The 27,379-nt window shown below is 35.6% G+C and overlaps 1 protein-coding gene across 1 annotated transcript; it reads right to left on the reverse strand.

Annotated features, from left to right (window-relative positions):
* Positions 1 to 1,788: 1,788 nt before the first annotated feature.
* On the reverse strand, positions 1,789 to 20,227 carry LOC123200617 (adagio protein 1). The gene is made up of 2 exons (XM_044615897.1): positions 19,755 to 20,227; positions 1,789 to 3,943 (listed from the first exon to the last, which is right to left on the reverse strand). The coding sequence occupies exons 1-2, from the start codon at positions 19,994 to 19,996 to the stop codon at positions 2,335 to 2,337; spliced, it is 1,851 nt and encodes a 616-aa protein (XP_044471832.1). The 5' UTR covers positions 19,997 to 20,227; the 3' UTR covers positions 1,789 to 2,334.
* Between the last annotated feature and the right edge of the window lie 7,152 nt (positions 20,228 to 27,379).

Below are 27,379 nucleotides of genomic sequence, written 5' to 3' on the forward strand. Positions count from 1 at the left end.
CAAGATTGGAAGATGACCATATGATGTTTGTCCCCTCTCCAATGCACTTGAAAGCTAATTTGGGATGGTAAAAAAAGTCAACATGGTGGGACGCCTATTCCCTTATCTGTCCCTTCTCATTCTTTCATGTTTGAAGCATTCAAGAATTTTGAAAGTGTAAGACAAAACGCTCGTCTTGGAAAAAGGGACTTCAATCCCTCAAATGGTGCATTTAAAAAACTCAACAGTTGGATATCTAGTTCAAAGCCACCAAAGTCGGATGTGTAAGTAGACATCAATCCCTCAATATAGGATACCCGTCCTATCGTGATTTCAAAGCCAAAACATCATTTTCGTATTCAAAGAGTCATTTTACATCTTGTACTTATTCTTTATATCAGCCTTGTAGAGACATTTTACATTCAATCTTTATGTATTCAAACAAACTTGGGTGAAATTCCAAATAACTATTGTGATGGGGTGAAATCTTCAATAACTATTGTGGTGGATGAAATCCTGAATAACTATTAAGTTAGGCATAATCCCATATCAACTAGTGAACGTGGGCAAAATTGTGGAGAACTATTGTAAAAAGAGGATTCTTTACTAGTGGAATTTCAAGTGGATGGCTTGAAGAAGTGGATGTAAGAGGCTTAAAAGAGAAAACTCCAAACCACCATAAACTAATGAACATCTCTATCTCTTTACTTCGAGTTTATATATCGATATTGTGTGCTTGAGAATTAATTAAATATTGTTTTTGTTTAACTATCCTTGTTGAAATTGCTTAAGTATTTGAGTTTGATCAAATATTTGTTTAAGAGATTTTACAATTGTATTGTGTTTGTGATATGTTGTTCAAGTAAAATTTATGCTTACATATGTGTTGTATGTTTTGATAAATTATTGAGCATAGTTTATACTTAATTATTTGGACATCTTGTTGAATTTATTTGATTGATTATGTTTGATTATAAATTTGGTTAAAAGTTTTAAATAATCCTATTCACCTCTCCTCTAAGAGTATTAACCATTTGAGATTTTTCACATTTATATTCGTGGTCGCGCATTGCAACCAAATTATAAAACTACCATTTCATGATCGTTCAAGTCTCCTGAACGATTTCGGCTCATGTACAGGTGAGCAATCCATCATGCATGATCATACATCACATCAAAAATCAAAATTAAATAAAAAATAACTAAAATGCCCTTATAATGCACCAATAGATGTGACAACTCAATTCGGTGTTTAGCTTGATTCAAACTAAATTCGAATTGAATTTAAACTAAAGTTTTAGCTTTACTTGAGTTTGACTCAAATCTCTCTCCAAGAATGTTATTCATCTTATGATGATACTATTATTCATCAATAATTTTTTATCTTGTTATTGATGCTATTTATCCAACTGAGCCTCCACTAACATCTTTTACCAGTTCAAATTAGCTTCAAATCAAACTTAAACTAATCATTGTGAATTCAAACCAAACCCAAATCAATTTGTATTTGAACTTGGGTCAATTTGAACCCCACTTTAGATGAAGTAAATAAGTGTCGAAAGTGAAAATACATACCATTTTATTCTTTTTCTTTTAAATCTAAGGGTTTAAACTACTAGATAAATAAAACTCACATAATTCTACGTTCGTAAAGTCAAATAAAGAGAAAACGGGTAATATTGGACTGAAACCTCAGGATGGATTAAACCTATCTCTCAACCTTATTACTGTCACTCCAAAGACTATATTGGGCCGACTGAAAAGAAAGAATTTTCAATAAAAAAATCTAGCACTACAGCATTTCATAAATTCAAAAGAAATTATAAAATATTATTATGTAAATATAAGAAGACTATAAACATGCACATATTTTTAACATTCTTTTGTTGGTTTAAATTACAGAGATGCTGAATGAATGCAAGGGAGTAAGCATAACAAGAAACTAAACCCTAAGATATAAAATAACCTAAGCTTTCTTTCTAGCAAATACAAACTAGCCTACCAACAAAAATAGAGTCCATGTCCAACATTGTGTGCAGAGCAGAGCAGTGATGAAGAGGGGTAGTAGCAGTTTCACACAAAACCTTACAAAAACATAAACATGGTTTCATCAATTCACTCATGGAATAAGTTTTCATCTCCCACCTACAACCTCATACAAGAATCTCCATAATAGTAGTCGCCTCATTATACCATTATCTTGTATGTCAAAAGAGGTTTTTTTTTAAATTATTGACCAGCATCGCAAGCTGGCTAACCTCCGACTCAATTGTGTCACAGTTATGATAGTTTGCAGTTTATGATACTTTATCATTCCCTGGCAGCAGTTTTTTGATATTTTTTGTTGGTTCACTCTCAGATGATAGAACTTACTAATGATAGCTCATGAAGCTCACTTAACATCCATTCTTCTCCTGTTTGGCCACCTAGGACTATAGTTCTTGTGCCGCCTACAACACAAGTACTGTGTCCCCATGCAAATCTTGGAGGTCGCCCAGGTACATTCAATAATCTCCATGTAGGCTTTTCATCGGTAGGGTCCAGAAGATAAAGTTGAGTCGCAGAGTGCAGCCCAGCTACTGACCCACCAAAGATAAGAACTCTCCCACCTGGGAGGCTCACAGCCACGTGGTCGAGCCTAGGGGGAGGTGCTACACCACCAGGGTTTCCAGCACCAGGCATTCCACTGCCAGTTACAGATCTCCAACAGGGTTCTTCCTCGCTAAGATCCATTGTGAAGACATCACTAGAACGAAACCGCAGGGGGCCACTCTTGGCTAAACCCCCAAACATTAATATTTTCCTACCACCATAAACTGACAATGTATGGCCCAACCGAGAAGGGGGAGTCCAGGCTGCAGGTATCTCTCTCCAAACAGGTTTCTCCATTGACAGATCAAGAAGAAATGTGTCACTTAAAAGTACCCCAGAGTCTGCACAACCACCAGAAACTATCAATTTGGTGCCATCAAGAGTGCAGGAGCTATGCCATGATCTCGGAAGTGGAGGTGCCAATCCAGAGATTTCACGCCAAGTTGGAGGCTGGGCATCCAAATCCAAAACAAAAACATCATTGAGTAAGCCTTGCCTTCCACAGCCTCCAAATACCACCAAATTAGACCCATTTACACATGAAAGAGTATGACCCCATCGGCCAGGAGGAGGAGAGCTAACTTGGACATGTTGCCATTCCGGTTTACTAGAATTCAGGTCCAATACAAAAGTGTCATTCATTGGTTGCATATTGACCCCTTCCCCACCAAAGAGAACAACCCGATTCCCAACTGCACAGGCACTAAAGTTGCACCGTGAGGGTTCAACAGCACCTCCAACTGTTAGCTTCTTCCATGCTGCAGCTTCAAGAGTAGTCAACTCCCTTGCCAGCCGACCCCAGCCTAGTCTCTTTGCACCAGGCACAGTCTCTAAAACACGAGTTGTTTCACTACCCCAGGCATTCTGGCAGACCATTCTCCAAAGGTCCTCATTTTCAGTCAGCTCATAAAGTCGTCTACAGACAGAACCAACAGATGCAATATCTCTTGGAGTCAACCGTGAAAGTATCTTAACAGACAGCACCTCATCACTCAATTGCAATATCCCACAAACTCCACGAGAAACATTTCGGTTTCCAACTGGGACAGAATGCGAAGTTGGAAAAGCAGGACGAAACCGATCAGAAGCTTTTCCAGACTCCTTCAGAGAATAACCAGAAACTGGTCCCAGATCAACATTTGCTTCTGTGAAGAACTGGATTCCAATAACATGAGTTATTGTATCATCATCTTCATATATAGGAGTCAGCCGCAATCTGTTCATCAGAGGAGATCCATCTTTCCGGAAGTTCAACAACTCACCTTGGAATTCAATACCCTCCTCAAGGCATCTCCTAATTTCTGAAACAACTGTTGAATCTACCAAGGGATGTCTTCTCTTAGCAAATGGCCCTCTGCATTGCAAGAAACGGCTGTAATCCAACAAAACCAGAGCAAAGAGAAAATGCAGTCAGCACCTAATAATATAATGAATAAATTAAAAATCACCACAACCATAGAGAAATCAGTGGTATAAAATCACGAGAAAAAAGTAAAAGCAAAATTACTTAGTTAAACTGATGCCACAGGGATAAAACAAACCACATAATATGACAGAAGGTCATGAAAGACTAGCAAACAAGCATGTAGGCAACATAGAGCATGATCTATGACCAAATAATAACTGTATAAAGACAAATTTTCAATTTATATGAAGCAAAAAATAAAGGTCATGGCAGCAATCAACAAGCTTCAAATAATCAAAGGGCTTCTCAAGTGGATCTAAACACATGCACGTGTATATAAACACATACTTGACATGCTCCGTACCTCTCTACAAGAATTGGAAGGAACAAATACAAGACCACTTATTAATAGAAAATTTAAAGGTTCATATTTGGGATAGATAGAAGGAAAGTAGGCGAGATAAAGATAAGAAACAAATATAGCAAGGAGAGAGAGAAATGATAGAAGAGCCAGAAATAAGAGAAAAAAGCAATAGAAAGAATTAAGTAAGATGAAAATAGAAGTGCTAATATAAACTTAGAAGAAGAGAAGAAAAGGAAAGAGGGAAAGAAATGAGAGAGATAAGCGAGATCCAATTTTATGCATTCACATTCACTGCATTAAGAAACAAGTACATCAAAGGCCCTTCTATAATAGCCAAAAACCTAAATATGAATCTTATTTAAGAAAGCTTAACCTACTAAAGATAATTTTATCGAAAGATATATCTAAGTAACATCAATCTTTATTTAATTACCAAAAGAGATGTCCTATGGTAGGTGGTGGTCGTTTCGAACTTAGGCCATTGTATTTTCTTTACTTTCTATGTTTATTTAATACAAACATCAATTTTATCAGATAAAAAAACTACGTCACAAAAAATTAATAAAAATATCCAAAAATACATAAATAAATAAAGCATTTTGGTTGTGAATCATTTCAATTCAAAAGTGAACTAGCAATCCACCATTCAACAAAAAGGCCAAAAAAAGAGATGGAACAGTCAATTCATTAAACCTCACAGCTGTGGAGTAGGAAAAAACAGCATCTCCTTAATTCACATGAAATTGATTTCCATGAGCACACTATCTCGTGATAAGTTTGCCTACTTCATGCAAGAATCCTCAAAAATCCTTTTATTCCTCACCATCCAGAAAAAACACAAGACAGCAACCTTGTTCCTCTCACAAAAGCACTAAGTTTATGAATTCAGAATAACCCATAGGCACTATTGGAATTACTAGCCAATACAAAATAAAACATTAATTTCATAGCATCAAAGATGCTTATTGAAGAATGATGTCGAAGTCTAAACACTTTGAAGAGTATAGTGGAGTAAATGGAAGAAACTTAAGTTTGGTAGCTTGGAGGTCTCATTTGAAGTTCATAGGAGAGTTGGAATTTTAAAGCCTTAATGGCGTGTGGTATTACTCTTTGATTGAGATGAAGACAATTATTTTGAGGAAGTTATTTTCATGACTCTCTATCTAAAAGAAATTATAAATAGAAATTAAAAAAATTTAATACACCTCTTTCAAAATTATAGCAATACTTTTAATTTCAAATAATAATGAAGATGTTCACAAAAGCACAGATTTCTAGATCCAATAAACAAGTATCTCAATATGCAGCTAAGTTAAGCACTAAACTTCTGATCAATAAAATTATAAATGAAAAAGTCTATACCAAGCCCACAAATAACCATAACAACTTTGTCAGATAGCAAACACTTGGTAACATAAAACTAATAGAGATGTTTAGTATTTAAAACCAGGCCTCAGGGTTGCAGAAAAGACTACTGACAACGAACTGCAATTCTTATGTCTTAAATTACTTCCTTCACTATGACAGAAAACCTAACTATAATTCTACATTTCTGTCAACAATTTATATATACAACTCAGCTATACACAAGAAACCAGAAAAACCAGAATCTAAGATGTAATCATGAGAACTTGCTAGGTGCTAAATGCATGTTGCAGAATATCAACATGCAATTTTCAACACCTCAAAATAATAATAATAGTAATAACTAAAAACAGATAAATTTTCATTACCATCCTATGTAGAAGTTCATTATTCCTAGTTTCAAGAAGATTCCATTTTAAAATTTTGAAATGATCAATGAACATCAGAACATTGACACATTTCTGCTAGCCTAACTGTTTTTGAGTCTTGTACTGCTGAATGATGGGCTTGAAATACAATCTATATCCATGTTACACCTCTTTTTCTTTTATAAGAAACAACAAGATGCTAAATGTAAGTTAAAGGCCTCAGCTGCCAAAAATCAGAAGGTACTATTATGATAAGAATTCTCACACTGGCCTCTTTCACCAGAAGGCTTGCATACATGCTTTATCGAGTTATCAATCTATGTGAATGAGAGAACGTAAAAGACAGTGATCTTCTTTGAGCAAGAAATGTCTTTAATATGTTCTCCCAAATTTTTTAAGTTATTAATTTGCAATAGGACACTAGCAGCTAATGAAAAGTAAATTTGTCCAAAATTTTTTCTAACCTATCCTTATGTTGTGCATTTATGATAGATCAGTACATTCCAACAATACTTGTGAAGACAATGCCAACTACCTCGAAGAGAATAAAAAGAGAATTGTTTTTAATCTAAGGCTACATTAGGATTAAGATCTATAAAATAGGAAAGTCATGCATTGTATTTTCAATTATAATTGATTGTAATAATATATATAAATGTATCTTATTCATTATCATTATATACAAAAATCATTCAAACTGTTATAAACAGCCCAACAGATATTGTTCGCTTTGGGCTTCAGACCCGCACAGTTTTGTTACTAAAACGCGTCTATTGAGTTAAGGGCTTCTGGCCCCTGCTTATGTACAAGCTCAATAAACAGAACGGGAGCGATGTGGGACTTCAGGTCACAACACACTCCCCCATCGCTATCGTGCTAATAACGTGTTATAAACAGCCCAACAGATATTGTCCGCTTTGGGCTTCAGGCCCGCACGATTTTGTTCCTAAAACGCGTCTATGGAGAGCAAGGTCTACGGGACCTGCATGGGCCACAGATATTGTCCGCTTTGGATCTGCAGGATCCTCACGGTTTTATTACGCGTCTGTTCAGTTGAGGGCTTCTGGCCTCTGCTTATATACAAGTTCAGTAGACAAAATGGGAGCGATGTGGGACTTCATGTTACAACACACCCCCCCATCGCTATCGTGCTGATAACGTGTTATAAACAGCCCAACAGATACTGTCCGCTTTGGGCTTCAGGCCCGCATGGTTTTGTTCCTAAAACGCGTCTATTGAGTTAAGGGCTTCTGGCCCCTGCTTATATACAAGCTCAATAGACAGAACGGGAGCGATGTGGGACTTCAGGTCACAACACACCCCCCCATCGCTATTGTGCTGATAACGTATTATAAACAGCCCAACAGATATTGTCCACTTTGGGCTTCAGATCCGCACGGTTTTGCTCCTAAAACGTGTCTATGGAGGGCAAGGCCTACGGGACCTGCATGGGCCACAAATATTGTCCGCTTTGGATCTGCAAGATCCTCACGGATTTATTACGCGTATATTGAGTTAAGGGCTTCTAGCCCCTGCTTATATACAAGCTCAATAGACACAACGAGAGCGATGTGGGACTTCATGTCACAACACACTCCCCCATCGCTATCGTGCTGATAACGTGTTATAAACAGCCCAACAGATATTGTCCGCTTTGGGCTTCAGGCTTGCACGGTTTTAAAACGCGTCTATTGAGATAAGGGTTCCTTGCCCCAGCAGATATACAAACTCAGTAGACAGAACGGGAGCGATGTGGGACTTCAGGTCACAACACACCCCCCCATCGCTATCGTGGTGATAACGTGTTATAAACAGCCCAACAGATATTGTTCGCTTTGGGTTTCAAGCCCGCATGGTTTTGTTCCTAAAACGTGTCTATGGAGGGCAAGGTCTACAGGACCTGCATGGGCCACAGATATTGTCCGCTTTGGATCTTCATGATCCTCACGGTTTTATTACGCGTCTATGGAGGGCAGTTCTACGAGACCTGCATAGGCCACAGATATTGTCCGCTTTGGATCTTCAGGATCGATATTTGTTTGATTATTTGTCTTCCTTTTTCGAACAGTTTCCTTCGATCCGACAGGTCTACCACACTTTTGGCGTGCAGTAGATTGATCAGTCACGGCTCGAATGGACTGTTCAGTAGTCACATTGATTCTTGCTGGTGCATTAACAACTGGAACATGTGATCTTGTCACTTTTGCCGTATTTACAAATGCATCAGGTATTTGGTTGACAATAATTTGTAAACGCACTATCCTCTGTACTTCAGTTTCACTTTGGGATGTGCGAGGATCTAAATGAGACATGGTAGGTACATACCAAGCAAGTTCATGCCTAACTTTAGGATGCATTTTCTTTTCCCCTAAAGACGGGAAAGTTGTCTCATTAAAGTAACAATCTACAAATCGTGCAGTAAAAAGATCACCTATTAATGGTTCCCGGTACCTGATAATAAATGGTAAATTATATCCAATATATATTCCCAAACGATGTTAGGGTCCCATTTTTGTGCGTTGAGGAGACACAATAGAGACATATACAGCAAAACCAAATATTCTCAAATGAGATACATTAGGTTGGTAACCAAAGACCAATTGTAGGGGAGAATATTGATGATAAGAAGAAGGTCGCAAGCGAATTAACGCTGCAGCATGTAATATAACATGTCCCCACATAGAAGTAGGTAATTGACTTTTTAGTAATAAAGTGCGTGCAATTACCTGAAGTCGTTTGATAAAAGACTCAGCTAATCCATTTTGTGTGTGGACATACGAGACTGGATGTTCAACCTCAATCCCTATAAAGGTGCAACAATCATCAAATGTTTTGGATGTAAATTCACCAACATTATCTAGCCGTATTGACTTGATTGAATAATCTGCGAAATGTGCTTGTCTGCTTAGCACATTTCCTAGTAAGGTTTTAATTCATTATTTAAGCACATCCAACGCCAACTTACAAGATATTTAATAATTATGTTTCTTTGTTTTGGTTTTTATCCCATTGGGTTTTTTCTTAACAAAGTTAATATAATTATTTGTAAGTGGTGGAAATCCAAAGGGGAGTGTTGCATATCTAGTGAATTTTCCACCATATGCAGTAAATTTTGACATTAAATGGGAATGCATTTAATGGAAGAAGATAAAGCTCAGCAGCCAATTTAGAAAATTTTGGTGGGAATGCAATAAATGAAGTCTGGAGGCCAGCAGGAAATTGGCTATATAAAGGACCTTTCCCTTCTTCATTCGACTTTAACAATTTCACAATCTTCTTGCCTTCTGTTTCTTCACTCTTACTTTCTTTTTCTTATTTTGCAACCTTGAGTGAATAAAATTATCCTTCCATTCTTCAATTTACTCATCTTGTAATTTGTTTATTTTATATTTATAATACGTTATCAGCACGATAGCGATAAGGGGGGGGGGGGGGGTGTTGCGACCTGAAGTCCCACATCGCTCCCGTTCTGTCTACTGAACTTGTATATAAACAGGGGCTAGAAGCTCTTAACTCAATAGACGCGTTTTAAGAACAAAACCGTGCGGGTCTGAAGCCTAAAGCGGACAATATCTGTTGGGCTGTTTATAACACGTTATCAGCACGATAGCGATGGGGGGGTGTGTTGTGACCTGAAGTCCCACATCGCTCTCGTTCTGTCTACTGAGCTTGTATATAAACAAGGGCCAGAAGCCCTTAACTCAATAGACGCGTAATAAAACCGTGAGGATCCTGAAGATCCAAAGTGGACAATATCTATGGCCCATGTAGGTCCCATAGACCTTACCCTCCATAGACGCGTTTTAGGAACAAAACCGTGCGAGCCTGAAGCCCAAAGCGGACAATATCTCATGGTTTTATTACGTGTCTATTGAGTTAAGAGCTTCTAGCCCCTACTTATATACAAGCTCAGTAGACAAAACAGGAGCGATGTGAGACTTCAAGTCACAACACACCCCCCCATCGCTATTGTGCTGATAATGTGTTATAAACAGCCCAACAGATATTGTCCGCTTTAGGCTTCAGGCCCGCACGGTTTTGTTGCTAAAACGCGTCTATAGAGGGCAAGGTCTACGGGACCTGCATGGCCACAGATATTGTCCGCTTTGGATCTTCAGGATCCTCACGGTTTTATTACGCGTCTATTGAGTTAAGGGTTTCTGGCCCCTACTTATATACAAGCTCAGTAGACAGAACGGGAGCGATGTGGGACTTCAGGTCACAACACTGATAACATGTTATAAACAGCCTAGCAGATATTGTCCGCTTTGGGCTTCAGGCCCGTACGGTTTTTCTTAGCAAAGTTAATATAATTATTTGTAAGTGGTGAAAATCCAAGGGGGAGTGTTGCATATCTGGTGGATTTTCCACCATAAGCAGTAAATTTTGACATTAAATGGGAATGCATTTAATGGAAGAAGATGAAGCTCAGCAGCCAATTTAGAAAATTTTGGTGGGAATGCAATAATGAAGTCTGGAGGCCAGCAGGAAATTGGCTATATAAAAAACCTTTCCCTTCTTCATTCGGCTGTAACAATTTCACAATCTTCTTACTTCTTGTCTTCTGTTTCTCCACATTTCATCCCTCAAATATGCTCCTGCAGCCGCAATATAGGAAAAGAAATTTTAAAAAATATTCTGAACTAATATCTTGTTTATTGGTGGCTGAACAAAAAAATGAATTATTATTAAGGAACCATCAGACTCGCCCCACTGGTACTGCACCGTTCCCTGAAGTAAACGCAACTACTAGAAATAGTTATCGTGGGTGTAAACGAGGTCCTGGACGAAATAAGTTTCGATCCAGAGATGGTTATAATAGAAAATCTTTCCACCTTCAAAGGACCAAAGATGAAGCAAAACAGGATAAAGGGAAAATGATATAGAGTAAACCACAGAATCATGATAGTAAATGTTATAGATGTAGTTCTAAAGGTCATTGGCCGCGTACCTGTCGTACGTCAAGACATCTAGTAGATTTATACCAAGCATCTATTAAAAATACAGACCAGAAGATCGAATCAAATTGTGTTGATAATCCAAACCCTATAAATCTGGCAAACTTTGATCTTTCAGAATTTCTTCAAAACTAAGAAATTATGTTTATTATAGTGTATAATTAGTACTATACGTTTCTTCTTTTCAAATTTTGTAATGGCCAAACGACTATTTCCCACCCAAGGTTTAGCGTTTTCTTAAATGTACCCCCTTTAACTATGGAAACACCAAACACCCACCCATGGCCGGTTAGATTTAACCAAACCCTAACGCCTAAAAATTTTAACTCCTTTTGCCCCCCTAAACTTTAAAAGCTAAAATTTTCCCCCAGCCTAAGTTTTAAAAAATCGCAGTTTCACCCTAGGGTTTGGTTTTGAAATCTCCGGCGACCGTTCCGGCTCCGTTGCCGACGGTCTCTCCCTCCCGAAGCAGCCTCTCCTTCCGACGAATGTTTTCCTCCCATTTGGAGGCTCGATCGGCGTCGGAAACGGGAAGAGGGACGAAGAACTTCGTCGGGGAAGATGAAGTTCTTCGTCTCCCCAGACGAAGACGAAGCCGTCGTCTTCGTCTGGGAAGACGATCGTCCTCCCACTGGGACGACGATTGTCTTCCCAGACGAAGACGACGGCTTCGTCTTCGTCCCTCTTCCCGTTTCCGACGCCGATCGAGCCTCCAAATGGGAGGAAAACATTCGCCGGAAGGAGAGGCTGCTTCGGGAGGGAGAGACCGTCGGCAACGGAGCCGGAACGGTCGCCGGAGATTTCAAAACCAAACCCTAGGGTGAAACTGCGATTTTTTAAAACTTAGGCTGGGGGAAAATTTTAGTTTTTAAAGTTTAGGGGGGCAAAATTAGATTCTATTTTAGTTTATTTTTAATATTATAGCAAAAATGATGATTTTACCCCTATCACCGTTAGGGTTTGGTTAAATCTAACCGGCCATGGGTGGGTGTTTGATGTTTTCATAGTTAAAGGGGGGACATTTGAGAAAACGCTAAACCTTGGGTGGGAAATAGTCGTTTGGCCTTTTGTAATCACTAATGTAAATTTTAAAATGAAAGGAAATGGACTCCAAACTTGAAGTATTAACTTCAAAAGCTGGTGATGGAAACCTGTGTTTGGTCGATAGTGCAACCACCCACATTATATTAAAAGAAAAGAAATTTTTCTTAACTTTATCAACTAATAAACGCGTAATAAAACCGTGAGAATCCTGAAGATCCAAAGCGGACAATATTTGTGGCCCATGCAGGTCCCGTAGACCTTACCCTCCATAGACGCGTTTTAAAGCCGTGAGGGCTTGAAGCCCAAAGCTGATAATATCTGTTGGGCTGTTTATAACACATTATCAGCACATGTTAAAAATTATCCTTTTTTCTTCAGGCAATTTTTATCCTTTTGGGAGTTTCATATAAATTTCAATGTCCAAATTTTCATACAAATAAGCAGTAACTACGTCCATTAGACGCATATCTAGTCCTTCAGAAACTGTTAAACTGATTAAATATCTGAATGTGATTATATTCATCACAGATGCATATGTTTCATCAAAGTCTATACCAAGTCTTTAGGAAAAGCCTTGGGCTACAAGCTTGGCTTTATATCTAGTAATTTCATTTTTCTCATTTCTTTTTCTCACAAATACGCATTTATATCCAACGGGTTGCACGTCTTGAGGTGTTGGAACTACAGGCCCAAACACTTGACGTTTTGCTAGAGAAGCTAATTCTACTTGAATTGTTTTTTCCCATTTAGGCCAATCATGTCTTTGTTTGCACTCAGCCATAGTACGTGGCTCAAAATCATCATCATTTAGAATTTCAGTAGCTACTGCAAATGAGAATATATCATCAATTATAATTGTTTCACAATTTCATATCTCTCGTGTATGAACATAATTTAAAGACATTTCAATATTCTCATTTTCCTGTTCTTCAGGATTTTATACCACTTCAGGGGTTTGTGCCACTTCAGGGGTTTGTGTCTCTTCAGGGACCATAACCCCTTCTAGAGGAGTATAAGAGAGTGGATTTTTCATTTACATTAGGATCATCAAGATTGATATTTGTTTGAGTATTTATCTTTCTTTTTCGAGGAATAGTATCCTTCGATCCGACAAGCCTACCACGCTTCTAGCGTGTGGTAGATTGATCAGTCACGGCTCGAATGGACTGTTCAGTAGTCACATTGATTCTTGCTGGTGCATTAGCAGCTGAAACATATAATCTTGTCACTTTTGTCGTATCTACAAATACATCAGGCATTTGGTTGGCAATAATTTGTAAACGCACTATCCTCTGTACTTCAGTTTCACTTTAGGATGTGCGAGGATCTAAATGAGATATGGTAGGTACATACCAAGCAAGTTCATGTCTAACTTCAGGAGACATTTTCTTTTCCCCTAAAGACGGGAAAGTTGTCTCATCAAAGTGACAATCTGTAAATCGTGCAGTAAAAAGATCACCTGTTAATTGTTCCAGGTACCTAATAATAGATAGTGAATTATATCCAACATATATTCCCAAACGACATTGGGGTCTCATTTTTGTGCGTTGAGGAGACGCAGTAGGTTAGGGTCTCATATACAGTACAACCAAATATTCTCAAATGAGATACATTAGATTGGTAACCAAAGACCAATTGTAGGGGAAAATATTGATGATAAGAAGGTCGCAAGCGACTTAACTACTATAAGCCGTTCTTGCCTTCTGTTTCTTCACTCTTGCTTTCTTCTTCTTAATTTGCAGCCTTGAGTTAATAAAATTATCCTTCCATTCTTCAATTAACTCATCTTGCAATTTGTTTATCTTATATTTATAATACGGTATCAGCCCAACAGATATTGTCCACTTTGGGCTTCAGGACCGCACGATTTTGTTCTTAAAACGCGTCTATGGAGGGCAAGGTCTATGAGACCTGCGTGGGCCACAGATATTGTTCGCTTTGAATCTTCAAGATCCTCACAGTTTTATTACACGTCTATGGAGGGTAAGGTCTACGGGACCTGCATGGGCCACAGATATTGTCCGCTTTGGATCTTTAGGACCCTCACGGCTTTAAAACGCGTCTATTGAGTCAAGGGCTTCTGGCTCCTACTTATATACAAGCTCAAGAGACAGAACGGGAGCAATGTTGGACTTCAGGTCACAACACACCCCCCCATCGCTATCGTGATGATAACGTGTTATAAACAGCCCAACAAATATTATCCGCTTTGGGTTTCAGGCCCGCACGGTTTTGTTCCTAAAACGTGTCTATAGAGGGCAAGGTCTACGGGACCTGTATGGGCCACAGATATTGTCGCTTTGGATCTTCAGGATCCTCACGATTTTATTACGCGTCTATTGAGTTAAGGGCTTATGGCCCCTGCTTATATACAAGCTCAGTAGACAGAACGGGAGCGATGTGGGACTTCAGGTCACAACACACCCCCCCATCGCTATCGTGCTGATAACGTGTTATAAACAGTCCAATAGATATTATCCGTTTTGGGCTTCAGGCCCGCATAGTTTTGTTCCTAAAACGTGTCTATGGAGGGCAAGGTCTACGGGAGTTGCATGGGCCACAGATATTGTTCGCTTTGGATCTTCAGGATCCTCACAATTTTATTATGCATCTATTAAGTTAAGGGCTTCTGGCCCCTGCTTATATACAAGCTCAGTAGACAGAACGGGAGCGATGTGGGACTTCAGGTCACAACACACCCCCCCATCGCTATCGTGCTGATAACGTGTTATAAACAGCCCAACAGATATTGTCCACTTTAGGCTTCAGACCCGCACGGTTTTGTTCCTAAAACGTGTCTATGGAGGGCAAGGTCTACGGGACTTGCATGGGCCACAGATATTGTCCGTTTTGGATCTTCAGGATCCTCACAATTTTATTATGCGTCTATTGAGTTAAGGGCTTCTAGCCCCTGCTTATATACAAGCTCAGTAGACAGAACGGGAGCGATGTGGGACTTTAGGTCACAGCACACCCCCCCATCGCTATCGTGCTGATAACGTGTTATAAACAGCCCAACAGATATTGTCCGCTTTGGGCTTCAGGCCCGCACGGTTTTGTTCCTAAAACGTGTATATGGAGGGCAAGGTCTACGGGACTTGCATGGGCCACAGATATTGTCCGTTTTGGATCTTCAGGATCCTCACGATTTTATTACGCCTCTATTGAGTTAAGGGCTTCTGACCCCTGCTTATATACAAGCTCAGTAGACAAAACGGGAGCGATGTGGGACTTCAGGTCATAACACACCCCCCCCCCCCCATCGTTATCGTGCTGATAACGTGTTATAAACAGCCCAACAGATATTGTCCGCTTTGGGCTTCAGGCCCGCACGGTTTTGTTCCTAAAATGTGTCTATGGAAGACAAGGTCTACGGGCCCTGCATGGGCCACAGATATTGTCCGCTTTGGATCTTCAAGATCCTCACGATTTTATTACACGTCTATTAAGTTAAGGGCTTCTGGCCCCTACTTATATACAAGCTCAGTAGACAGAACGGGAGCGATGTGGGACTTTAGGTCACAACACACACCCCAATCGTTATCGTGCTAATAACGTATTATAAATATAAGATAAACAAATTGCAAGATGAGTTAATTGAAGAATGGAAGGATAATTTTATTAACTCAAGGCTGCAAAATAAGAAGAAGAAAGTAAGAGTGAAGAAACAGAAGGCAAGAAGCAAGAAGATTGTGAAATTGTTACAGCCGAATGAAGAAGGGAAAGATCCTTTATATCGCCAATTTCCTGCTGGCCTCCAGACTTCATTTATTGCATTCCCACCAAAATTTTCTAAATTGGCTATTAAGCTTCATCTTCTTCCATTTAATGGGTTCCCATTTAATGTCAAAATTTACTGCATATGGTGAAAAATCCATCAGATATGTAACACTCCCCCTTGGATTTCCACCTCTTACAAATAATTATATTAACTTTACTAAGAAAAAACCCAATGAGATAAAAATCAAAGCAAAGAAACGTAATTATTAAATATCCTATAAGTTGGCGTTGGACGTGCTTAAACTGCCTCATTAAAAACCTTACTAGGAAAACCTACTGGGACAAAACCTAATGAAGGAAAAAAGAGTACAGTGTACCTTTTGTCCAATATTTGATAAACTACAAAATTCTTTGCCTGATGAACGCTCTTCCTCTTTGTAGTAGGATTAACTTTGTTGCTTATTAAGCCGCCGCATACCGATGTACTCTTTGGGCTTCAGGCAAAAAAATTTTGTTAACAATCCCCTTCCCCTTCCACTTCCTCTTCCTCTATCTCCTGAAGAGAAAAGGAAGTCCTTAACAATCCCCAACTTCAAAAAATTTAAAACTTAAATTATTTTGTTAAAATGCACAGTAATGGATGATTTTTATAGTTAAGGGCTAGATAACTATAAGAAAAATGATGAATACTACAACTTAAAATTTCAACATAAGCCCACCCTTTTCGGAAATTTTAAATGAAATTATCAATTATGTGCATCTATTGCACTCACATGCTCTCATCCCTCATCTTAAACATTAAACTTCATGATCACATTAAATATCTACATCATGTTGACACCATAAACCTCTATCTTCATAACCCTCACACCATCATGACACGCATGACAAGTGTAGTTGGTGTAGCAATCTCGTTCATAAGGAGAAATGTGTTGATATTGTTCAACAAAACGCAAGGATATACAAAACTATACACAAATTTGCAAAGCAATTCTTAAAGAAGACTCACTCTAAAATTTTTTTAATAAACTTGAATTGATGAATTACAGAAACTCATGTCCTTTATATAAGCTTCTAATATCTTACCATGTCACGCCACCTTGTCCCATCATCACACCACCTAAGCTATAATGTTTACATCATCCACTCTTGCTCCCTCTTGTTATGAGTCTTCAATGTTATCAATATCTTCCACCCAACACCCTCTTGCCATGATTAATTCTTCTCTTCATTCACCTTCTCCATCCAACCTCCATCTTGCCTTAAATCTTCCTTAAACCTCTTTTCTCTCCATGCCATAGCCTTGTTTTTCCTCTACAAGTCGAAGGCCTTGGTCCCCTATTATTCTCCCTCATTAAAAACGAAAATGAAACTTGCCCTCGAGTTGTCATCATGCAATGTACCCTTCACACATATAAAAGGATCAAACCACGATTTGATCCTTACCTTCATTCAAGGATGGAAATTTTGTTTCTAACGATCTATCCATTTAATAATAGGCTTTTTATGTTGATGAAAAATTTGATGGTGATTATGACCTGGAGTTACAAAAAAGAGGGAAGAAAACCCATTAAAACAGTGAACCCTATAAACTGAAGGTTGATCTACGTAATTTTAATGGTGTGATAGATATAGAGCAATTCATTGATTGGATGTACAAGGTGAAGCGATTCTTGGCCATTATGCAAATTGGGCCAGCACAAAAAATAAGTTTAATAGCTTATAAATTAAACGGCAAAGCTTATAGTGAGAAGGACCAAGGCTTTCAACTCATGGAGAGAAAACAAGGTTAAAACATGTAGAGAAGCCAAGGCAAGAGAACGGAGAGGATCCAAAGCAAAAACTATGCACAACAAAACCAAACAACTAAAGAAAATTACAGTTTAGTCCTTTGTATAGGCCTTTAATATCCTACTTAGGTTAATAGGAAAATTAGTTTAACTAGAAAGAGAAAACCCAATTTAACTAAGGCATAAACCCTATCTTTAATAAAACTAATCTAACAAAGACTCTATTACATTGAATTTAATTAACTTCCTAAACATAAAATATTGCTAAACACATTAGAACTGTTTAAAGAGTTATTAATTATAACTCCATAACAATAAGAAATTGACTTTAAATAAAAGACTTTAAAACATTCAAAACTTGAATTAAAACTCTAACTAAAATTGTCCCACATGGTTTAGGAATTCCACATACACACAACTCTACATCATTACGCCATATCACTTTGCCATGAAACATCATGAGTCTTCAATGTTGTTAATCATACCCTATCACCCTCTTGCCAAGGTTCTTTCTTATCTTTATTCACTTTTTCCACCCAACCTCTCTCTTGCCTTAGGTATTTCTTAGATCTCTTTTCTCTTCATGTTTTAACCTTGTCTTCCCTCACTGAGTTTAAGACCTTGGTCCCCCATCATATTTTCCACTTTGAATCAGTCAACTAGAGCAACCAACCCCTACCCTATCCCTAGAAAGAAAAAATAAGCCCTTAACGATCTTGCTTGGCATACTTGACAAAACATTAAATAACTAAATATTACACTATAACTCACAACTATGTTGATGACTCTTAATGTTAGGTGAAATATAACCATAAGGGTGCATCTGGTTTGACTAGTCATTTGTCACCAAAAAGGAATAATTATCACAAAGATAAATTAGCTGAAAAATTATTAGGTATAAATTATTAGTATATTTGGTAGAAATGGTATATATAAATAATTATTATGTTTGATTGATAGTAATAAAATAATATTAAGATATTATTTTATTTAAATATCTTTGAAAGATTATTGGATGGAAATTAGTATTGTATTTAGTTAAACTAATATGTCTTGTGTTAAAGTATTTACTTTGTGTATTTTCTAAAATATCCTCCATCTGAATAATATTTTTCGTGTTGTCAAATTATTAATTTTATTATTTTATTCCAAGTTATTATCTTATTGACAATATATTCCTTTTCTAAAACATTCGTCATCTTGTTATTTTAATTGAAAAAAAAAAAGAAAATTTTTGCCCTAAATTTTTAATAAGGATAAAACAGTAACAAAAATAAAATTATTTTGATAATCTTTTAATATTTAAGATATAAGTGTTGATCAAATAGTGTCTATATTATCTGTCATATCAACCTTACTAATTGAACATTATCAAATCTTTTACAATAAAATTATATGTACTCACTTTAAATATATAAATTGGTACATATTTAATATGTCTCATCAAGTAATTAAGTGATTTACATTAAGGATAAAATAATACTCAATCATATGATGACATATAATATATATACTCATTCATATACTAAAAAGTAAATACGTATAGTATTATTCAATATTTTATTATTTGGCAAACCAAACAAGAAAATGTCAATAATAAAAATTAAATTACTGGGTACTCTTTTGATTACCTCGAATCAAATGTCCCTTAAGAAAGATCACACTTACTACAACTTAAATTTTCAGTATAACCCAACCCTACCTGGAATTTTTGAATCTATAGATCAACTATGAGCATCTTATATACGTCTTCATCACATAAAAAAATTTTTAGCTACATTCCTCACAGCATCTTCAAATATAAATCAGCAGAACCGTCCAGCTAAAACTCAGTTTTAGTCATCATACCATTTCTATCAACCAAAAAAACCAAGCTCATACTAAAAAAGAGATTAAAGTCTCTAGTTTAGACCCAAAAAAGAACCAAATCCAACATTTTGGCCAGCTATAATTGAACAAACTACAATCAAGCATAACCCCTATTTCTCTACATACAACAATTGACAAAATGGCAAGACAGGTATTCAGAAATCAATAGAAGAACACACTACAACCTAAAATAAAACAACAAAAATCCTCCACTTAAATTTACAGCAACAAGAGATCAAACCCCTCATAAGCATATAGATAACCAAAACTCTCACAAAAGAATTAACCAAAAAAACTAACCAATTTCGACCCAGAACCTCCTCGGCACGATACCCAGTAACGGTCTCGAACACAGAATTGACATAAATAATGGGGTGGTCAGGCTCAAGTGCATCGGTGACAACGAACCCACAAGGTGCCGTTTGAAACAAATTTTCAACGGGGAAAGGGAGGGGCCCAGCGGGCTTATCGTCTTCGTCGTCATTAAGAATGAACTCCTCATCCTCATCCTCACTCTGATCGGAATTACTATCCCACTCCATGAAAGACAGCGAGAGCGAAGGCGGGTTCAACCCATTTGAAGATGGGGAATAAAAGGCGCGGTGATATTGAAAAAAGGAGGAAACTTTGGGGGCCAAAAGGGTAAGAAAACGTAGGGTGAGTAACGTCTCGGAGGAATTGTTTTGGGTTGCGCTAAACTTAAGGAATGGACGAGCTAGCAGTGAGAGAGAAAGTGAGAGATATGGGTTCTTGAGAGAGAAAGTGAGAGATTTTTGTAAACATGTGATTTTCTTTTTTTTTGGAAAATCTTGAATCCGGGTTTTGATTCGGGTTTTGGGGATCGGATCAGGGCTTCAAGCTTAGTGTCCACGCCATGTTTTTGCCTTTTGGAACGCAATGATAATGCACCGTTTTAAAATGGATATTGTACAGTGTTGGGATAATCGATGCATTTAAACCATTGAACGGATAATGTTACTTATAAGGTGGAGGTAATTCCAAATCGAATTAAATTTAAATAAAATTTAATTTAAATTTATAATATTTAATTTAAATATGAATTTATTAGAATTAATATATAGTATTATCAAAATATTATTAATAAGATAAATAATATTTTAAATAAAATAAATAATATCATCAAAATAATATTATATAGTGTAATTGAAATGACAAATGAATAAAGTTAAAGTAGAACTACCAAACTAGTGTTTAAATTTGAGTTTGAGTATTTGAATCAAGTATAAATTCATATCCAAACTGGGTCTATTTGAATGCACCCTTAAAATAATGTATCATGAATTTTAATACAAAGTCATACAAAAATGGATATAATGCAAAATAATGGGAGCATGACGTCCATTTGCAGTATTATTTTTAGGTTTATTTACAAAGATATTATTTTATTATTATCAAAGATTTATTTATGGGATGACTGATGACACATTAACTGGGATAAGACTTTGATATGCGATCTATTATAGTTAATATTATTTATTTTTAATTGAGTAGAAATCAGATTTTTATTAGTTTTTATCTAAATAAATGTTATTGTTATAATTTTTTATATGATTAATGATTTAATTAATATAATAGGTCATAAAATAAATTATCCAATTTAAAATGAGTGTCCATGGATTTAACTAACATTACATGGATTATATGACAGCCAAAAAAAAAAAAAGATTTGATGAATTTGCCCTAATATATAAATAATATTTGGATATATATTTGGGTAAGTAGCAGTAGTCAAACATCATTTATATATTAGAGTAAATTCATCAAATTATTTTTTTTTTTTGGCTGTTATATAATTTATATATATATATATATATGACTATTGTTGATCACATTCAAAATTCATTCTACGAAAACATTGTTTGTCAACGAACTAAGATAATTTTTAGCCAAGATAAATTCAATTTCTTCTTGAACTTTTGCTACAGTGGGTTAAAAGGTTAGAATGAAGTAGTTTAATAGTATATTTTAAAAATTTTTTTATGATTGTTATGATGTTTTGAAATTTAGGTTTGCATTTTGTACTTCGGTTTAAAGTTTAGGATTTTTTGTTTTTAATATTATGTTTTTTAAATTAAAATTGGTTGTTAGTTGATGAAAACATATTTGTTAAAAGTCTAGAGTGTTTTTGGTTTTAAATTCAGAATTTACTATGAAAATACTTGATTTCTCAAGTAGGCGTGAAATGTCTAATAAGCATAAACACACCTATCAACAATTTTCATTGGGCGTTGTGCCCAAAGGGTAATAATTGACATTTGATAGTAGGTGTTTTGAGGTTAATCTGATATTTTACTAAGCATTACACTGAGAGGGGAGGGGATAATTAATATCTAAGTGTAGGTGTGTTAGTGGTCTTTGATAGGTACAACATCTAGGAGTGTTAACATAATATTTTTCACATGGAATAAATTGAGAGTAAACAAATGTGTTCCAAACAAGGAAAATGGTATTTTACATTTTAGGGTTTGTTTTTATTATAAATTAGGTTAAGGTTATTTTACTTTTTAAATAAGTGTTTTTAACTATTTATTTGATTTGATGTTTGAATTAATTATAAGTTCTTTTTTTGTTTCCAAAGATCAATACTAGGATTTAAAAAAAAGAAGTCAATTTCACATGTACTCAATCTCAAGAGATTCCATATGTTACACTAATTCAAGATGCAAATGTGTAATATCCCACCCCAATAGTCCTATCCATTGGGATAAAATGTCACTTAATATTAACCAATCACATGTAATGTTAATAATTAAATGCAAGCTCATAAAAATCCATTTATTGAATAACCTCAAACATGCATTAATTATCAAGGAAATTGACAACCATCTATAATCCAAAGAAAATAAATGCATGTGAACAAAAATAAAAACTCAACAATAATCCATTAATATAAATCAAAGCAGACTATCTAATCATATCCTTGAATTCACCCATCACCTATCGTTGCATCATTAATCGGTTGCCTCATCACCACATAACTGATCAACTACCTCGTCACCATCACCTCTATGTTTCTCATCTACAAAATCAAGAAAATTGGGTAAGTGATAAACACTCAGTAACTATAAGTAATCTAACCCACATCAATCAATCAGATATTCCCCTTTCCATTTTTATTCCATGCATCTCATATTTTCTTTTCTTTATAGTTCTAAGGTTGATCAAAAATCAACTGAACAAGGGAATTGATACCCTAACAACGTGATTCATCTCTAAGTCTAGGTCGTCCTACTATTTGCCAATCAACAAACTCCAAGTGTTGGCAATTTAGTTTATGGACACTAACTATCAAACTATCTCTTACCGTATTTACAGGAATTTGCCTAGGTCATGTTTTACTCCTTCATGTCAACCTAATATTACATGTTTTATATTCTGTTTTTTGTGAGTATCATCTCATTTTATATTCCACAAAATTGTCTAATTCCCCAATGATACATATTCCTCTAGAGCCATATCACTAATCCTTTAACTATTTCTATCATTCACCTAGTGTATTTATCCATTTCTTAAGCCCATTCTTGTTCCCTATCTATCAAGCATGTCCTGGCACCTTAATGCGCCTTACCCTTATTCTAGTTCTCTAGTATGTGAAATAAGGATTCCTAGTCTATTTTAGTTAATAAAGACTTTTATTAATGTTAATTTTCCTAATAAGTCAAAAGTCTTTTCTTTTTTTTGGGGTAAGTATCCTATTTTAATTTAGGAAATAAAGAGTTTTAGGAAGTTATTTTTTAGAAAAGTTTAATTAAAATAATTTTCCTTATGTCTTTAGGTTTTCCTAGCTAGTTATGAGAAATAAGTCTATATGAAGGCATGAGTCTTGTCATTCAAACCAATCAATTCAAGTTATTAATAAAATTTAGGTTTGTGCTTTTAAGAATTGTCTTGCAAATTGCATTGACTTCTTGTTATCCCTTTGCGTCCGTTGAACGACATCAACCCTAAATGTTTTTGTGAACAATATCATAATTCCATCAGCCCTTGTCTTGTGTTAGGTGGTACCAAAGTCTTGTCTTAAGATGACTACGCATGCAGAAAATCAAGATTGGTGTACTAGTTTTGAGCAACAAATGGCCACATTGGTTAGACCTGTGGAGGGAGTATTACACAAGTCGGTGGATACAAACCAACCTATCCACATTACAACCTACACAAACCACTCCTAATCTACAAAGGATAATTTCAATTCTTCCTAGGGAAATGCAACCAAGGAGAGAAGAGGTTTCTACATAACCTGAGCAAGGTGTTGATGAAGAATCTAAAGGTGATTATAACCCAAAGCCATAAACAAGAGGGAGGAAAGCCTATTAAAATCGTGAACCTTATATACTGAAGGTTGATTTTCCTAGTTCAACGATGTAGTAGATATTAAGCAATTTCTCGATTTGATGTATAAAGTGGAGTGATTTTTTGATATCATGTAGATCAAGCCAACACAAAAAAGTAAGTTTGGTAGCTTATAAATTAAAGGGAGGAGCTAGTGCATGGTGGCAAAGGCATCAAGAACAATTAAGGATGAAGGGACAACCAATTGTAAGAGATTGGGAGTCGATTAAAACTTTATTGAAGTCTCAATTTCTACCATTTGATTACAAGCAAACTTTGTTCCAACAACTTTAAAATTGCTACCAAGGAACTAGAACCGTGGCGGTTTATATGAAGGAGTTTCTATAGCTACAGTCCCAACATAACTTGAGTGAGATCGAAGATCAACAAGTTGCGAGGTATGTAAATAGGTCAAATTATTCTATTCAAGATTACTTAGTGATGCAAATCATATAGTCTATAGATCAAGTTCAAAATTTTGCTCTAAGAATGAAAGAATTTTGAAGAATAGAAGACTACCAAGGAGTAACATCAATAGGCAGCAAAAGATTGAAGTAAAGAAACCTATAGTCCAAAGTAATGCAAGAACATAAGAAACCATGCCTAAATCAGCAAAATTAAAAAGGAATGAAAAGGTAGAGCTAAGCAAGGTTTTGAAATGTTTCAAGTGTAATGAAATTGGGCACAAATCAAGCAATCACCCTAAAAGGAGATTTGTTAACATGTCATGACAAGAAGAGGAAAGAGAAAATTTTGATGAAGAAAGCATTAAAGAAGAAGAAATAAATGAAGTGACAAAGAGCAAGGTGAATGCTTAGAGTACATGGTAAGACAAATCTTATACCCCCTATTGAAGTTGATTATTCACAAAGTAAAAAATATTTGAAGAAAAGTGTTTTGTTAATTCAAAAGTGTGCAAACCAATGATTAATGGGTGTAGTAGTGAAATTCTAGTAGGAAAAGGCATTGTAGACCACTAAAAATTGAAACTAAATGACACTCTCACCCTTATAATGTTAGTTGGATTAAAAAAAGACCTAGTGTGAGAGTAATTGAGCAATATAGACTATATTTGTCTTTAGGAAAAACTTATAAAGTTAAGATGTTGTGTGATGTTATGGAGATGGATGTTTGTCATGTACTTCTAAGGAGACCTTTGCAATATGATATAGATACAACTTGTAGGGGTTGTGACAATACATACTTTTTTAAGTGGAAATAAAGGAGGATTATTGTGGTTACTAAAAAGAGAGACGTGAGTGGTCTAAAGAAAGATGGGAAGGTCTTGCTTTTGTTACCCTTAGAGAATGAGGAATTCCTCGACACCATAAAAGAGATAAAAACTCCAATAGCCTCTATTATGGGATATTCAAAATTAGATTGATTCAATTCCTATTGCTACTTTACCAAATTTACAACATTATCATATAGGTTAAGTGAAAGAATTACTAAGGAAGGGACACATTTGAGAAAGTATTAGTCCATGTGTTGCACCTAACTTGTTGGCCCAAAGAAGGATAAGAGTTAGAGGATATGTGTAGATAGTCGTACCATCAACAAAATAACAATGAGGTATAGATTTCCTATTTCTAGACTTGATGATTTGCTAGACCAAATGCATGGTACCAAAGTGTTTTCAAAGTTAGAATTGAAGAGTAGACGTCACCACATTAGAGTTCAACCAGAAATGAATGGAAAACTATATTCAACATAAAAGACAGTTTTTATGAATGGTTAGTCATGTCGTTTGGACTTTCAAATACACCAAACACATTTATGAAGTTGATGAATCAATTATTAAGACCATTCTTATTTGGTTTTGTTGTGGTTTACTTTAATGACATTTTAATTTATAGTAAGAGTGATAAGAAGCATTTAAATCACATAAAACAAGTGTTTGTGGTTTTGAGGGAGAACAAATTATATGTGAAATCAAAAAACTGTATGTTCTTGACAAAAACAAACTATTATTCTTAGGCTTCATAATTAGTGATGGGAAATACATATGGATAAAGAGAAGATTTAAGCGATAAGAGAATGGAAGACACTAAAAAAATTAGGTAAGGAGTTTTCATAGGTTAGCTACATTCTGTAAGAGGATCATTTGTAATTTTACTGGGATTGTACAACCTATCACAAATTATTTGAAGAAAGTAAATTCCAATAGGGAGAAAAAGTAGATCATAACTTTGAATTAATTAAAGAGAAATTAACAACAGCTCTTGTTTTATCATTGCTTGATTTTAGAAAATTTTTTGAGTTAGAGTGTGATGCTAGTGGAATTGGGATTGGTGGAGTATTTTCATAAAAAGGTAGACCGATTACTTTCTTCAATGAGAAGTTAAGTCAAGCTAGGAAAAGGTGGTCCACCTACCAATAAGAATTAATGTAGTATTTAGATGCTTGAAGGCATAAGAGCCTTATTTATTACCGAAGGAGTCTATCATCTATTTGGACCACCAAACCTTTCATCACTTTAGGACCCCAAAAGCATAAAAACTAAATGTTAGTGATAACATCGTTAATTGTTATTATTTTGATTTCTAATTCTCTTATGTTGTGTGAAAATTTAATTCAATCTAATGGAATTATTTATCTTTTTGTATTTAGGAAGCTTTGAACATTTTTAGAGTAAGTTAGACCAAGAAGATTCAAAATTGGAGCAGACCTATTAATCTACAAAATCTGTGATACTAACTAGGCGTGGGCACGTAAAATGACAAAAGCATAATTCGAAATTTAAATCTAGACATCCAGATCAGCTGAGATATTCCACAAAAGTCAAGATTTACTTTTTAGAAAAGAGGTGATTAGTAACTAAAAAAGGGGATTATTTTAGATAGATAAGGAAAGATATTTTTAGAGGAAGAATATATATTAAAATATATATCTTTTCCTTTCTTTTTGGGAAGATATATATCACATTTATTTGGTTGGATTAAGAGATTATGATTGACCTTTTATTTCTAGATCTAAGTAAGGAGAAAATATATATATTTTTATTTTTTATTTTGCGGGGGATCGATCATTGTAATTAGTAGAAACATTTTTCTAGAATTTTGGCTGGCCTAGGATGGTTTATAGTGGTTAAACTCTTTTCTCTTGGTTAAAGGGATCTGAAACCATGGAACTACAAAAATTGTGAGATTAAGTTTTGTTCTTTAATGCATCTTTTAATTATTCAAGTATTGATTATTTTCCTAGATTATTTATTGTGATTATATTAGTTGATTGCTAAAGTTGCGTGATTAGTTTATTGATTAATACGATCTAATGCTAATTTAGATGTTGAATCTAATTGTTCAATCCATCTGATCGAAGTGGCAACTGAGATTTATTGTTTATTGTGTCAGAAACTATAATTCCTAGGGAAAATATTCAACTAGATTAAATGCAACGTCATACACTTGTGTTTTCTTGTTTCGTTAGTCTTTATAATTCTTAATGCTACTATTTAATTAAATTCGAGATTGTATCCGAGTTGTTAACCGATAAGGGTTAATTGGAATACATGTTTTTGGCTAACTAATCATAATGAAAAACAGGTAATCAATACCATAACGAATATTTGAATA

The sequence above is a fragment of the Mangifera indica genome, chromosome 17 (assembly GCF_011075055.1).
Source record: "Mangifera indica cultivar Alphonso chromosome 17, CATAS_Mindica_2.1, whole genome shotgun sequence".
Classification (NCBI taxonomy): domain Eukaryota; kingdom Viridiplantae; phylum Streptophyta; class Magnoliopsida; order Sapindales; family Anacardiaceae; genus Mangifera; species Mangifera indica.